The sequence below is a fragment of the Oncorhynchus mykiss genome, chromosome 8 (assembly GCF_013265735.2).
Source record: "Oncorhynchus mykiss isolate Arlee chromosome 8, USDA_OmykA_1.1, whole genome shotgun sequence".
NCBI lineage: Eukaryota > Metazoa > Chordata > Actinopteri > Salmoniformes > Salmonidae > Oncorhynchus > Oncorhynchus mykiss.
Window position 1 is genome coordinate 89,237,360 of NC_048572.1, and position 16,842 is coordinate 89,254,201.

Sequence of the window (16,842 nt, forward strand, 5' to 3'; positions counted from 1 at the left end):
GGGATGGTCTGAGACCAGCCACCCAGACAGCTGATGAAACTGTGGGATGGTCTGAGACCAGCCACCCAGACAGCTGATGAAACTGTGGGATGGTCTGAGACCAGCCTCCCAGACAGCTGATGAAATTGGGATGGTCTGAGACCAGCCACCCAGACAGCTGATGAAACTGTTGGTTTGCACAACCTAAATCATTTCTGCATAAAACTTCTCGGGAAACTCATCTGCATCTGTGTTGTCCTCACCAAGGTCTTGACCTGACTGCAGTTCTGCGTCGTAGCTGCCTTCATTGGGCCTTCGATGGACGCTGGCACGCTGCAGAAGGGTGCTTTTCACGGAGGAATCCTGGTTTCAACTGTACCGGGCAGAAGGTTGAGAACGTGTATGGCTTCTTGTGGATTAGCAGTTTGCCGACTTCAACGTGGTGAACAGAGTGCCCCATGGTGGGGTTATGGTATTGCATTTTATTGATGACAATTTGAATGCACAGAGATACCGTAACGAGATCCTGAGGCCCATTGTCGTGCCATTCATCCACAGCCATCACCTCATGTTTCAGTATGATAATGCACAGCCCCATGTCACGAGGATCTGTACACAATTCCTGGAAGCTGAAAATGTCCCAGTTCTTCCATGGCCTGAATACTCACCAGACATATCACACATTGAGCATGTTTGGGATGCTGTGGATCGACTTGTACAACAGCATTTTCCAGTTCCCGCCAATATCCAGCAGCCATTGAAGTGGAGTGGGACAACATTCCACAGGCCACAATTATAAGCCAAGCCTGATCAACTACAGTGCTTCGAAAAGTATTCAGACCCCTTGACTTTTTCCACATTTTTTACAGCCTTATTTTAAAAAATCTTCATCAATCTACACACAATTCCCCATAATGACATCACAATGCCCCATAATGACATCACAATTCCCCATAATGACAAAGTGAAAACACGTTTTTAGAAATGTTTACAAAAAAATAAAATCAACTTAAATAACTTATTTACATAAGTATTCAGACCCTTTGCTATGAGACTCGAAATTGAGCTCAGGTGCATCCTGTTTCCAGTGATCATCCTTGAGATGTTACTACAACTTGATTGGAGTCCACCTGTGGTAAATTCAATTGATTGGACATGATTTGGAAAGGCACACACCTGTCTATATAAGGTCCCACAGTTGACAGTGCATGTCAGAGCAAAAACCAAGCCATGAGGTCGAAGGAATTGTCCGTAGAGCTCAGAGACAGGATTGTGTTGAGGCACAGATCTGGGGAAAGGTACCAAAACATTTCTGCAGCATTGAAGGTCCCCAAGAACACAGAGGCCTCCATCATTCTTAAATAGATGATGTTTGGATCCACCAAGACTCTTCATAGAGCTGGACGTCCGGCCAAACTGAACAATCGGGGAAGAAGGGCCTTGGTCAGGGAGGTGACCAATAACCCAATGTTCACTCAGATAAAGCTCCAGAGTCCCTCTGTGGAGAAAAGAGAACATTCCAGAAGCCACTCCTCAGTAAAAAGCACATGAAAGCCCACTTGGAGTTTGCCAGAAGGCACCTAAAGGACTCTCAGACCACAAGAAACAAGATTCTCTGGTCTAATAAAACTGAGATCGAACTCTTTGGCCTAAATGCCAAGCGTTACGTCTGGAGGAAACCTGGCGCCATCCTTACAGTGAAGCATGGTGGTGGCAGCATCATGCTGTGGGGATGTCTTTCAGGGACTGGGAGACTAGTCAGGATCGAGGGAAAGATGAACGGAGTGAAGTACAGAGAGATTAGTGCTGAAAACCTGCTCCAGAGTGCTCAGGACCTCAGACTGGGGCGAAGGTTCACCTTCCAACAGGACAGCAACCCTAAACATACAGCCAAGATGACACAGGAGTGGCTTCGTGACAAGTCTTTGAATGTCCTTGAGTGGCCCAGCCAGACACAGCACTTGAGCCTGATCGAACATCTCTCGAGAGACCTGAAAATAGCTGTGCAGTGACTCCCCATCCAACCTGACAGAGGATCTGCAGAGAAGAATGGGAGAAACTCCTCAAGTACACGTGTGCCAAGCTTGTAGCGTCATACCCAAGAAGACTTGAGGCTGTAATCGCTGCCAAAAGTGCTTCAACAAAAGTGCTGAGTAAAAGGGTCTGAATACTTATGTAAATGTGATAGTTAAATTTTATCTTAACAAATTTGTAAAAATGAACAAAACTGTTTTTTTTCTTTGTCATGGGGTACTGTTTGTAGATTGATGAGGGGAAAAACATATTTGTAACTAAATGTGGAAAACATCAAGGGGTGTAAATACTTCCTGAATGCACTGTATGTGTGAAGGAGATGTGTCGCGCTGCATGAGGCAAATGGTGGTCACACCAGATACTGACTGGTTTTCCCTACTCACGTCCCTACCTCTTTTCTTAAGGTGTCTTTTGAACAGCATTTGCATATCTGTATTCTAGTCATGTGACATCCATATTTTAGGGCTTCATTTATTTATTTAAATTGACTGATTTTCATTAAATGAACTGTAACTCAGTAAAATCCTTGAAATTGTTGCTTGTTGCGTTTTATATTTTTGTTAAGTGTAAATTATAATCCAACACTGCCTCAAGGGAGGATTTAGTGTATATTATAATCTAACACTGCCTCAAGGGAGGATTTAGTGTATATTATAATCTAACACTGCCTCAAGGGAGGATTTAGTGTAAATTATAATCCAACACTGCCTCAAGGGAGGATTTAGTGTATATTATAATCTAACACTGCCTCAAGGGAGGATTTAGTGTATATTATAATCCAACACTGCCTCAAGGGAGGATTTAGTGTATATTATAATCTAACACTGCCTCAAGGGAGGATTTAGTGTATATTATAATCTAACACTGCCTCAAGGGAGGATTTAGTGTATATTATAATCTAACACTGCCTCAAGGGAGGATTTAGTGTAAATTATAATCTAACACTGCCTCAAGGGAGGATTTAGTGTATATTATAATCTAACACTGCCTCAAGGGAGGATTTAGTGTAAATTATAATCTAACACTGCCTCAAGGGAGGAGAGATCCTATTAAATTACTACATGTAATTCTATGGTTTTGTCAATTAAATTACTACATGTAATTCTATGGTTTTGTCTAATAAATGACAATGTGTAACTTTTTGGGCGACCCGACCAAATTCACATAGAAATGTTATTTTTATATTTTTAAACCTGTTGTAGTCCCGTTCTTAAGTTTAGTTTGTGTCTTTTACTTTAGGTTTTGTACACCAGCTTCAAACAGCGGAAAATACTATTTGTGGTCATAGATTCTCTCTATGGTTTAAATGGTTCAATGATTCTCAGTGGTTTAAATGGTTCAATGATTCTCAGTGGTTTAGATGATTCAATGATTCTCTCTATGATTTAAATGGTTCAATGATTCTCAGTGGTTTAGATGGTTCAATGATTCTCTCTATGGTTTAAATGGTTCAATGATTCTCAGTGGTTTAGATGGTTCAATGATTCTCTGTAGTTTAGATGGTTCAATGATTCTCAGTGGTTTAGATGGTTCAATGATTCTCTGTGGTTTAGATGGTTCAATGATTCTCTGTGGTTTAGATGGTTCAATGGTTCTCAGTGGTTTAGATGATTCAATGATTCTCTATTGTTTAAATGGTTCAATGATTCTCTCTATGGTTTAGATGATTCAATGATTCTCAGTGGTTTAAATGGTTCAATGATTCTCAGTGGTTTAAATGGTTCAATGATTCTCTGTGGTTTAAATGGTTCAATGATTCTCAGTGGTTTAAATGGTTCAATGATTCTCAGTGGTTTAAATGGTTCAATGATTCTCAGTGGTTTAAATGGTTCAATGATTCTCTCTATGGTTTAAATGGTTCAATGGTTCTTAGTGGTTTAGATGGTACAATGGTTCTCAGTGGTTTAGATGGTACAATGATTCTCAGTGGTTTAGATGGTTCAATGATTCTCAGTGGTTTAGATGGTGCAATGATTCTCAGTGGTTTAGATGGTGCAATGATTCTCAGTGGTTTAGATGGTGCAATGATTCTCAGTGGTTTAAATGGTTCAATGATTCTCAGTGGTTTAAATGGTGCAATGATTCTCAGTGGTTTAGATGGTGCAATGATTCTCAGTGGTTTAAATGGTTCAATGATTCTCAGTGGTTTAGATGGTGCAATGATTCTCAGTGGTTTAGATGGTTCAATGATTCTCAGTGGTTTAGATGGTGCAATGATTCTCAGTGGTTTAAATGGTTCAATGATTCTCAGTGGTTTAGATGGTTCAATGATTCTCTCTATGGTTTAAATGGTTCAATGATTCTCAGTGGTTTAGATGGTGCAATGATTCTCAGTGGTTTAGATGGTTCAATGATTCTCAGTGGTTTAGATGGTGCAATGATTCTCAGTGGTTTAGATGGTTCAATGATTCTCAGTGGTTTAGATGGTGCAATGATTCTCAGTGGTTTAAATGGTTCAATGATTCTCAGTGGTTTAGATGGTTCAATGATTCTCTCTATGGTTTAAATGGTTCAATGATTCTCAGTGGTTTAAATGGTTCAATGATTCTCAGTGGTTTAAATGGTTCAATTATTCTCTCTATGGTTTAAATGGTTCAATGATTCTCAGTGGTTTAAATGGTTCAATGATTCTCTATGGTTTAAATGGTTCAATGATTCTCAGTGGTTTAGATGGTTCAATGATTCTCTCTATGGTTTAAATGGTTCAATGATTCTCAGTGGTTTAAATGGTTCAATGATTCTCAGTGGTTTAGATGGTGCAATGATTCTCTGGTTTAAATGGTGCAATGATTCTCAGTGGTTTAGATGGTGCAATGATTCTCAGTGGTTTAGATGGTTCAATAATTCTCAGTGGTTTAAATGGTTCAATGATTCTCAGTGGTTTAAATGGTTCAATGATTCTCAGTGGTTTAAATGGTTCAATGATTCTCAGTGGTTTAAATGGTTCAATGATTCTCAGTGGTTTAAATGGTTCAATGATTCTCAGTGGTTTAGATGGTTCAATGATTCTCTCTATGGTTTAAATGGTTGGTTTAAATGATTCTCTCTATGGTTTAAATGGTTGGTTTAAATGATTCTCAGTGGTTTAAATGATTCAATGATTCTCAGTGGTTTAAATGGTTCAATGATTCTCAGTGGTTTAAATGATTCTCAGTGGTTTAAATGGTTCTCAGTGGTTTAAATGATTCAATGATTCTCTATGGTTTAAATGATTCTCGCTGGTTTAAATGGTTCAATGATTCTCAGCATTGCTTGTTTTGTCATAAACTGAAATTAGGCGAACTATTAGAATTTCTATATAAAATGTGTATGTATATATTTTGCACTATTAAATGACTATGTAATTCAATGGTTTTCTCTTGGAAATTGTTAATATTTTTATTCAGGGTACTATGCGAATCCCAGGTCTTGACCAGAGATTAGGGTTGTCCCAAATTCCACCCTATTCCCTACATAGTGCACTACTTTAGACCAGAGTCCTATGGGACCCTGTTCCCCATATAGTGCACTACTTTAGACCAGAGCCCTATGGAACCCTATTCCCTATATAGTGCGCTACTTTAGACCAGAGCCCTATGGAACACTATTCCCTACATAGTGCACTACTTTAGACCAGAGCCCGATGGCCCTTTTTACAAATGTAAAAGAGGGCACTACATAGTGAATAGGGTTCCATTTGTGATGGAGACAGACACAGAACACACAGCCGGAGCATCAAAGCCGGGCTGATGTTTTGAAAAGTCCAGCCTTTCTTTTGATCCAGCACTAGATGAAAGATCCTGTCAGCCCGTCAGAATTTCCCAACACTCAGTCTGATTGGTTCATTAGCCTCATTGTCGACATAGAAGCAGGATTTCCCTACAGGAGGTGCTGTGTGTTTTGCATATGAAGATGCTACTCTCTTAAGTCAGTTTCCTGTACGAGCCTAGGTGAATAATGTGAAGCCTTATGTATCCCTTATGAAGCCTAATGTAGCCTTTATGAAGTCTAATGTATCCATTATGAAGCCTTATGTATCCTCGCTTTACAAAGCCTTATAACCCCTCTGTCTCCTCCAGGTACCCCATTCTGCAGCAGGTGACTGAGCAGCACAATGAGACGTCAGTAGTCCGCCTCCGTAGCATGGCCACGTCACGTTCCTCACGCGTCACAAGGTCATCAGTCGGGCTCAATGGATTGGACGAGAACTTCTGTGGCCGAACCCTCAGGAACCGCAGCATCGCCCAGCCGGAGGAGGTTCAGGGGTCACCGCTCCCCGGCAGCAGGGCTCCCCGCTCCCCCAAGAAGAGACAGGACGCCCAGGCTGGGAGCTCAGAGAAGCCTGGGGGTCACCAGGGAAAGGTAACCCACCACAAGGCCTCCCCAGTGGACAGGGAGACATGGCCGAGCCCCAGGAAGAGGGGACTGTCCTGCTCAGAGAGAGAGAGTGATGGGTGTGGGGGTTTGGACCAGGCTGAGAACTGTGAGGGGAGGGGGAAGGAGACGTCGGGGGCTGGTGGGAGAGATGCTTCTCTGCTCCTCAAAAGGGCCAAACGGTGTTCCCGTCACGGGGAGTCGCAGGGCCCCGAGGACGACCCCTCTTCTGCACCCGCCAAACCTGACATCCCCCCATCCTCCTGCACCCCCCCAGCGACTGTCAAGGAGAACAGTGAAGAGGGTGACCCGCTCAACCTAATCTGCACCGCACCCTCTTCCTCTTCTCCACAGAACCTCAACAAAGAGGAAGGTGAGGAGGAGGAGGAGGAGGAGGACAGCGGCGGCCATATTGAGAGCGACGGCCATGCTCAGCAGCCCCTGAACTCCACTTCCCATAATCCCCCTGTTCCGCCCCAGAACTCAAACTCCCATAAATCCTCTACTGGGCTGGGACAGACCAGCAGTAGCTTTGACGCTCAGACAATCCCCCCGGGTGCCAGCGCTGCCATTAACACCAGCTGCCCAGGTCCCAGTCCCGCACTGCTGAACGGCGGCCAGATGGGGGCGCCCTGCCCCTCGCCCCCAGACCCCATAGTGCCTTGTAGAAACTGTGATCCTGTGCAGGAGGAGGAGGTTAGGGACTCTGGGGAGTATTCTGCTCCTCCTCTGGCCTCCTTTGAAGAGGACTCCTCCACCCCACACCTGTCAGTCAGGGAGGAGGAAGTGGAGTTGGATGTAGTGGGGGACTCGGTGTGTCAGGAGGAGGAAGTGACAGCGACCGAGGAGGAGGAAGAGGAAGAGGAGGAGGAGGAGAGTACCAACGGGAGAAGTAATGGTTGGCCACTGGTGCAGGATGCTGTTGCCACCAGTATCATCAACGTAAACCACAACATCACAAACAACAACATCAACAACTCAGGAGAATCCACCATGCCTTTGCTAGCCCCCCAGACCCACTCAGAGACCCCTTCTGTCTCCGGCACTTCGCCCCCGTCCTTCACCCAACCCCACGAACACCAATACACCCTGAGGACTTCGCCCCGGAGAGCTGGGGCCCCCTCGTCCCCCAAACCCTGCTCCCCTCCCAGAGACCCTCTTCGGGACAACGGCCCTCTGAGAGAGGGGGCCTGTCGGAGGCTGGATCTGGACGCTACTCTGGCTACTTCTACCCCTTCTTCAGGTCCCTCCAGCACCCAGGCCAGGGGAGGGTCTCTCCCATCTCTTCTGTCGGTTCCCATGGAGCAGGGAGCCGGTGGGGATGACAAGGACAGGGTAGTAGGGGACGGTCGGGACTACGGGGAGCTCCGAGAAGGCGCCCGGGCAGCCAGTAAGGAGGTTCCGGTAGGAGGAAGCCAGCAGCAGGAGGAGGAGAAGCAGGTGGAGGACGAAGAGGAACCAGATGTGTATTACTTTGAGTCGGACCACCTGGTGCTCAAACACAACAAAGAGTGCGTAGTGGGAGTTCCTGTGATTATATCTAGATTATTGTCCTGTCAATTGACAAACTCAATTCCTGAGATTATATCTACAGTGGGGCAAAAAAGTATTTAGTCAGCCACCAATTGTGCAAGTTCTCCCACTTAAAAAGATGAGAGAGGCCTGTAATTTTCATCATAGGTACACTTCAACTATGATAGACAAAACAACTTAAAAATCCAGAAAATCACATTGTAGGATTTTTTATGAATTTATTTGCAAATTATGGTGGAAAATAAGTATTTGGTCAATAACAACAGTTTATCTCAATACTTTGTTTAATACCCTTTGTTGGCAATGACAAAGGTCAAACGTTTTCTGTAAGTCTTCACAAGGTTTTCACACACTGTTGCTGGTATTTTGGCCTATTCCTCCATGCAGATCTCCTCTAGAGCTGTGATGTTTTGGGGCTGTTGCTGGGCAACACAGACTTTCAACTCCCTCCAAAGATTTTCTATGTGGTTGAGATCTGGAGACTGGCTAGGCCACTCCAGGACCTTGAAATGCTTCTTACGAAGCCACTCCTTCGTTGCTCGGGCGGTGTGTTTGGGATCATTGTCATGCTGAAAGACCCAGCCACGTTTCATCTTCAATGCCCTTGCTGATGGAAGGAGGCTTTCACTCAAAATCTCACGATATATGGCCCATTCATTCTTTCCTTTACACGGATCAGCCGTCCTGGTCCCTTTGCAGAAAAACAGCCCCAAAGCATGATGTTTCCACCCCCATGCTTCACAGTAGGTATGGTGTTCTTTGGATGCAACTCAGCATTCTTTGTCCTACAAACACGACGAGTTGATTAATACAGGTAATGAGTGGAGGACATAGGAGCCTCTTAAACAAGAAGTTACAGGTCTGTCAGAGCCAGAAATCTTGCTTGTTTGTGGGTGACCAAATACGTATTTTCCACCATCATTTGCAAATAAATTCATAAAAAATCCTACAATGTGATTTTTCTGGATTTTTTTCCTCGTTTTGTCTGTCATAGTTGAAGTGTACCTATGATGAAAATTACAGGCCTCTCTCATCTTTTTAAGTGGGAGAACTTGCACAATTGGTGGCTGACTAAATACTTTTTTGCCCCACTGTACATTATAGTCCTATCAACTGACAAACTCAATTCCTGGGATTATATCTAGATTATAGTCCTGTCAACTGACAAACTCAATTCCTGGGATTATATCTAGATTATAGTCCTGTCAACTGACAAACTCAATTCCTGGGATTATATCTAGATTGCTTCTCTTTTGTACTTGATTGATTAGTTAAGGTAATTGATTAGTTAGGAACTCCCCTCACCTGGTTGTCTTCATTGATTAGTTAGGAACTCCCCTCACCTGGTTGTCTTCATTGATTAGTTAGGAACTCCCCTCACCTGGTTGTCTAGGTCTTTCTTGATTTAGGAACTCCCCTCACCTGGTTGACTAGGTCTTCATTTGACACCAATTAAATTGAAATCACAGAAACCAGCAGACACGCGGTCCCTCCAGGAACTGAGGTTCACACCCCATCTTTAGAATCAGCAATGATTGTGGTCAACTCCATAGTACCTGTAAAAAGGTCTTTGGGTCCTGGGGTCATACAGGTTTTTGGGTCCCTTGTTGTAAAGGTCTTTTGGTGCAGGGTTGTAAAGGTCTTTGGGTGCAGGGTTGTAAAGGTATTTTGGTGCAGGGTTGTAAAGGTCTTTGGGTCCCGGGTCGTACAGGTCTTTGTGTCCCGGGTCGTACAGGTCTTTGGGTCCCGGGTCGTACAGGTCTTTGGGTCCCGGGTCGTACAGGTCTTTGTGTCCCGGGTCGTACAGGTATTTGGGTCCCGGGTCGTACAGGTCTTTGTGTCCCGGGTCGTACAGGTCTTTGGGTGCAGGGTCGTACAGGTCTTTGGGTGCAGGGTTGTAAAGGTCTTTGGGTCCCGGGTCGTACAGGTCTTTGGGTCCCGGGTCGTACAGGTCTTTGGGTGCCGGGTCGTACAGGTCTTTGGGTGCAGGATTGTAAAGGTCTTTGGGTCCCGGTTGTAAAGGTCTTTGGGTCCCGGGTCATACAGGTCTTTGGGTCCCGGGTCGTACAGGTCTTTGGGTGCAGGGTTGTAAAAGGTCTTTGGGTCCCGGGTTGTACAGGTCTTTGGGTGCAGGGTTGTAAAGGTCTTTGGGTCCCGGGTTGTAAAGGTCTTTGGGTCCCGGGTCGTACAGGTCTTTGGGTGCAGGGTCGTAAAGGTCTTTGGGTCCCGGGTTGTAAAGGTCTTTGGGTCCCGGGTCGTACAGGTCTTTGGGTCCCGGGTCGTACAGATCTTTGGGTCCCGGGTCGTACAGGTCTTTGGGTCCCGGGTCGTACAGGTCTTTGGGTGCAGGGTTGTGAAAGGGTATAATGTAGAAATGGAAAATCCTGTTTTTTTTTTTTTTTAATTTACAAGGAGCACAACATGGTAGCACTGTAGAGCTCTGACTCACTGGAAAATGCTGGAAACGTTATTTCCATTGGATTGACTGCAGGTTTCTCCTTCAGTAGATTTTATAGGCTACTACTGTCTGGTGTCTGTTAGTGTGGATGGCTGCTGCCATCACCTCTCAACACACCAGCATCAGATATTACAACTGGGTCTGTGGTGATAATGGGGGTTAGTGATGATAGGGTAGTTGGTCTGTGGTGATAATGGGGGTTAGTGATGACAGGGGGGTTGGTCTGTGGTGATAATGGGGGTTAGTGATGACAGGGGGGTTGGTCTGTGGTGATAATGGGGGTTAGTGATGACAGGGTAGTTGGTCTGTGGTGATAATGGGGGTTAGTGATGACAGGGTAGTTGGTCTGTGGTGATAATGGGGGTTAGTGATGACAGGGGGGTTGGTCTGTGGTGATAATGGGGGTTAGTGATGACAGGAGGGTTGGTCTGTGGTGATAATGGGGGTTAGTGATGACAGGAGGGTTGGTCTGTGGTGATGACAGGGAAGTTGGTCTGTGGTGATAATGGGGGTTCGTAATGACAGGGTAGTTGGTCTGTGGTGGTAATGGGGGTTAGTGATGACAGGGTAGTTGGTCTGTGGTGATAATGGGGGTTAATGACGACAGGGTAGGTGGTCTGTGGTGATAATGGGGGTTATTAATGACAGGGTAGTTGGTCTGTGGTGATAATGGGGGTTAGTAATGACAGGGTAGTTGGTCTGTGGTGGTAATGGGGGTTAGTAATGACAGGGTAGTTGGTGTGTGGTGGTAATGGTAGTGGGGGGTTAGTAATGACAGGGTAGTTGGTCTGTGGTGGTAGTGGGGGGTTAGTAATGACAGGGTAGTTAGCCTGTGGTGATAATGGGGGTTAGTGATGACAGGGTAGTTGGTCTGTTGGTCCATTAATTTCCCCATAGGAGTGGCTGAACGAACCAGAGGTACCTCATTTCCCCATAGGAATGGCTGAACGAACCAGAGGTAACTCATTTCCCCATAGGAGTGGCTGAACGAACCAGAGGTACCTCATTTCCCCATAGAGTGGCTGAACGAACCAGAGGTAACTCATTTCCCCATAGGAGTGGCTGAACGAACCAGAGGTACCTCATTTCCCCATAGAGTGGCTGAACGAACCAGAGGTAACTCATTTCCCCATAGGAGTGGCTGAACGAACCAGAGGTATCTCATTTCCCCATAGGAATGGCTGAACGAACCAGAGGTACCTCATTTCCCCATAGGAATGGCTGAACGAACCAGAGGTACCTCATTTCCCCATAGGAATGGCTGAACGAACCAGAGGTAACTCATTTCCCCATAGGAGTGGCTGAACGAACCAGAGGTAACTCATTTCCCCATAGGAGTGGCTGAACGAACCAGAGGTATCTCATTTCCCCATAGGAATGGCTGAACGAACCAGAGGTAACTCATTTCCCCATAGGAGTGGCTGAACGAACCAGAGGTATCTCATCTCTGCGTTTCAGGAGCTCTATTGCCTTTCAATTTCAGGGTGTGACTTTAAATTCCAAGCCAAGACTTGAAAAATCCTAATTGAAAACAGCAGTTTTCATATCTTTAATAGGAATAGGAATAGAAACCCGACCGACTGATTCTAAAACAACCCTCCTATAAAATCCATCCTTGATGGTGCCCAGCTGAGAGTTCAGGCTGAGGGTACCAAGGTTTGGAAAATAGAACTGATCCTTAGGGAGTATCATGTGACATATATTGGTAATATGATTCATGTTGCCAGCTAGAGTGAGATTACTGTGATGAAGAAACTACTGTCGTTAGCTCAGATGAATGCAGGGATCGGAGGTTGCATCCCAAACGGCACCCTATTCCATAGTGCACTACTGGCCCTGGTCCAGAGTAGTGCACCGTGTAGGGAATAGGGGGCCGTTTGGGACACAGCCAGCAGTGCTGGGCAGTCAGGTCCTGTTGGGTTGGGTTGAACTGGGCTGGGCTGGGCTGGGTTGAACTGGGCTGAACTGGGTTGAACCGGGCTGGACTGGGTTGAACCGGGCTGGACTGGGTTGACTGGTCTAGGAACAGTGGGTTAACTGGTCTAGTGGGTTAACTGGTCTAGTGGGTTAACTGGTCTAGTGGGTTAACTGGTCTAGTGGGTTAACTGGTCTAGGAACAGTGGGTTAACCTGGTCTAGGAACAGTGGGTTAACCTGGTCTAGGAACAGTGGGTTAACCTGGTCTAGGAACAGTGGGTTAACTGGTCTAGGAACAGTGGGTTAACCTGGCCTAGGAACAGTGGGTCATCCTGGCCTAGGAACAGTGGGTCATCCTGGCCTAGGAACAGTGGGTCATCCTGGCCTAGGAACAGTGGGTTAACTACCTTGTTCAGGGGCAGAACAACAGCTTGAGAATTCGATCTTGCAACCTTTCGGTTACTAGTCCAACGCTCTAACCACTAGGCTACCTGCCGCCCCTCACAACGACAATATGCATGATAGTCTTTCCTGGTTGAGGGTTGAAGAGAGATTTGACCTGCTTTTGTTTAGTTTTTATGATCAATTACTGTGACGAAAAGGACAGTCCCTAAGTCCAAAACAAATTAATGGCAACGCACAGTATTATGCAGAGACATTACCTCATGGAACTCCCTTCACAGTATTACACAGAGCCATGATCACATGGAACTACCTTCACAGTATTATACAGTCATGATCCCATGGAACTACCTTCACAGTATTACACAGAGCCATGATCACATGGAACTACCTTCACAGTATTATACAGTCATGATCCCATGGAACTACCTTCACAGTATTACACAGAGCCATGATCCCATGGAACTCCCTTCACAGTATTACACAGAGCCACGATCCCATGGAACTACCTTCACAGTATTCCACAGAGCCATGATCCCATGGAACTCCCTTCACAGTATTACACAGAGCCACGATCCCATGGAACTACCTTCACAGTATTCCACAGAGCCATGATCCCATGGAACTCCCTTCACAGTATTACACAGAGCCACGATCCCATGGAACTACCTTCACAGTATTCCACAGAGCCATGATCCCATGGAACTCCCTTCACAGTATTATACAGTCACGATCCCATGGAACTACCTTCACAGTATTACACAGAGCCACGATCCCATGGAACTACCTTCACAGTATTATACAGTCACGATCCCATGGAACTACCTTCACAGTATTATACAGTCATGATCCCATGGAACTACCTTCACAGTATTATACAGTCATGATCCCATGGAACTACCTTCACAGTATTATACAGTCATGATCCCATGGAACTACCTTCACAGTATTATACAGTCATGATCCCATGGAACTACCTTCACAGTATTCCACAGAGCCATGATCCCATGGAACTCCCTTCACAGTATTACACAGAGCCACGATCCCATGGAACTACCTTCACAGTATTCCACAGAGCCATGATCTCATGGAACTACGGGGACCATAAGGGAACAAACAGACACATTATTGTACTTTGTTTGTATATTGTTGTAGATTACATTTGAGTGACTGTCCTTGTCTCTCTTACTTGTCATGTCTTGTGTGTTTTGAGGACCACGGGAAGAGCAGGTACTGCTTCTGCAAAAGGTAATGGGGATTAACCTCTCCCCCCTCTGTTACCACCCCCCCCCCCTCCATCAGTTACCAGAGGTTACTCCAGACTGTAGGTGTGTTGGAGGCCCAGAGGACTCAGAGTATACTGGACTTGGAGCGTCTGGCCAGACAGCAGAGAGAAGCTCTCCAAGACCCGGTCAGCTTTGTGGAGCAGCTGCAGAAACAGGTACTGTTCTGTGTCATAGTAACTATTATAACCTGTTATAACAGGTATAGGATGTGTTATAACCCTCTTTGAGCCCGTCAGATTTGTAGAGCAGCAGCAGAAACAGGTTTGTTGCTCCTCTCTCTCGCTATCTCTCTCCCTATCTCTCCCTATCTCTCTCTGTCTCTCTCTGTCTTGTTCTATGAGGTCACTTCCTGCTGAGTTCTTACCTCTGACCCCCAGGTGGAACTGGGCATGCCGCGGCCCCAGAGAGTGGTTCAGCTGCCAGACATCTCATGGGACCAGTACACGTCAGGACTGGGAGACTTCGAGAGGGAGTTCTGTGACAAGAAACGCAAAACCAGGAGGCTCAAACTCATATTCGATAAGGGTAAGTCGACCAGGAGGCTCAAACTGATGAGGGTAAGTCGACCAGGAGACACAAACTGATGAGGGTAAGTCGACCAGGAGGCTCAAACTGATGAGGGTAAGTCGACCAGGAGGCTCAAACTGATGAGGGTGAGTCGACCAGGAGGCTCAAACTGATGAGGGTGAGTCGACCAGGAGGCTCAAACTGATGAGGGTGAGTCGACCAGGAGGCTCAAACTGATGAGGGTAAGTCGACCAGGAGGCTCAAACTGATGAGGGTAAGTCGACCAGGAGGCTCAAACTGATGAGGGTAAGTCGACCAGGAGGCTCAAACTGATGAGGGTAAGTCGACCAGGAGGCTCACACTCATATTGGATAAGGGTGAGTCGACCAGGAGGCTCAAACTCATATTGGATAAGGGTGAGTCGACCAGGAGGCTCAAACTCATATTGGATAAGGGTGAGTCGACCAGGAGGCTCAAACTCATATTGGATAAGGGTGAGTCGACCAGGAGGCTCAAACTCATATTGGATAAGGGTGAGTCGACCAGGAGGCTCAAACTCATATTGGATAAGGGTGAGTCGACCAGGAGGCTCAAACTCATATTGGATAAGGGTGAGTCGATCAGGAGGCTCAAACTCATATTGGATAAGGGTGAGTCGACCAGGAGGCTCAAACTCATATTGGATAAGGGTGAGTCGATCAGGAGGCTCAAACTCATATTGGATAAGGGTGAGTCGACCAGGAGGCTCAAACTCATATTGGATAAGGGTGAGTCGGTCGTTACCGACAAGGCATCGTATGAATTAAGTTGTTTGATTGATGAATTGTTTATTTCATAATTGAAATGGGTCTTATCTTCCAATGTTTTGGAAATGCTTTGTTCTTTCTGTCTCAAATCAGTGTGCTTTATTATTATTATTACTATAGTTACCAGACTGACCAATCAGTGTGCTGTATTATTATTATTATTACTATAGTTACCAGACTGACCAATCAGTGTGCTGTATTATTATTATTATTACTATAGTTACCAGACTGACCAATCAGTGTGCTGTATTATTATTACTATAGTTACCAGACTGACCAATCAGTGTGCTGTATTATTATTACTATAGTTACCAGACTGACCAATCAGTGTGCTGTATTATTATTACTATAGTTACCAGACTGACCAATCAGTGTGCTGTATTATTATTATTATTATTATTATTATTACTATAGTTACCAGACTGACCAATCAGTGTGCTGTATTATTATTACTATAGTTACCAGACTGACCAATCAGTGTGCTGTATTATTATTACTATAGTCAGGTTACCAGACTGACCAATCAGTGTGCTGTATTATTATTACTATAGTCAGGTTACCAGACTGACCAATCAGTGTGCTGTATTATTATTACTATAGTTACCAGACTGACCAATCAGTGTGCTGTATTATTATTATTACTATAGTTACCAGACTGACCAATCAGTGTGCTGTATTATTATTATTACTGTAGTTACCAGACTGACCAATCAGTGTGCTGTATTATTATTATTACTATAGTTACCAGACTGACCAATCAGTGTGCTGTATTATTATTATTACTATAGTTACCAGACTGACCAATCAGTGTGCTGTATTATTATTATTACCATAGTCAGGTTACCAGACCGACCAATCAGTGTGCTGTATTATTACTATTACTATAGTCAGGTTACCAGACTGACCAATCAGTGTGCTGTATTATTATTACTATAGTTACCAGACTGACCAATCAGTGTGCTGTATTATTATTATTATTACTATAGTTACCAGACTGACCAATCAGTGTGCTGTATTATTATTTCTATAGTCAGGTTACCAGACCGACCAATCAGCCCCTTGGATCCCAAGGACAAGGAGGGTGAATCGTCGACCCTGTACTCTGCTCTGCCCTCTAGTGATGCTCTGGAGAACAGCAGCCACTCACAGGTAAACACACTGCCAATGGTTACGGTTACGCTCCCCAACACACACACACACACACACAATGCCTTCAGAAGGTATTCACCTGCCTTGACTTTCTCCACATTTTGTTGTCTTACAGCCTGAATTTAAAATGGATTAAATTGGTTAGCCTAGTGGTTAGAGCGTTGGACCAGTAACCGAAAGGTTGCTGGATCGAATCCCTGAGCTGACAAGGTACAAATCTGTCGTTCTGCCCCTGAACAGGCAGTTAACCCACTGTTCCCCTGTAGGCCGTCATTGTAAATAAGAATTTGTTATTAACTGACTTGCCTAGTTAAATACAGGTTCAATTAATAAATACAAATGTAGATTTGTTTTGTCACTGGCCAACACATAATAAACCATAATACCCCATGAGAGGAATTATGTTTTTCAACATTTTT

General features: G+C 45.0%; 1 protein-coding gene across 2 annotated transcripts in view; it reads left to right on the forward strand.

Annotated features, from left to right (window-relative positions):
* The window catches only part of LOC110530860 (ZZ-type zinc finger-containing protein 3), a 66,253-nt gene that overhangs the window by 12,271 nt on the left and 37,140 nt on the right, over positions 1–16,842 (forward strand). For both annotated transcript variants that reach the window (XM_036986720.1, XM_036986721.1), the window contains exons 2-5: positions 6,072–7,877; positions 13,978–14,116; positions 14,339–14,486; positions 16,305–16,423. In XM_036986720.1, coding sequence (XP_036842615.1) covers positions 6,136–7,877; positions 13,978–14,116; positions 14,339–14,486; positions 16,305–16,423 — 2,148 coding nt within the window. In that variant the 5' untranslated portion in view covers positions 6,072–6,135. The remainder of the gene's footprint in view (positions 1–6,071; positions 7,878–13,977; positions 14,117–14,338; positions 14,487–16,304; positions 16,424–16,842) is intronic.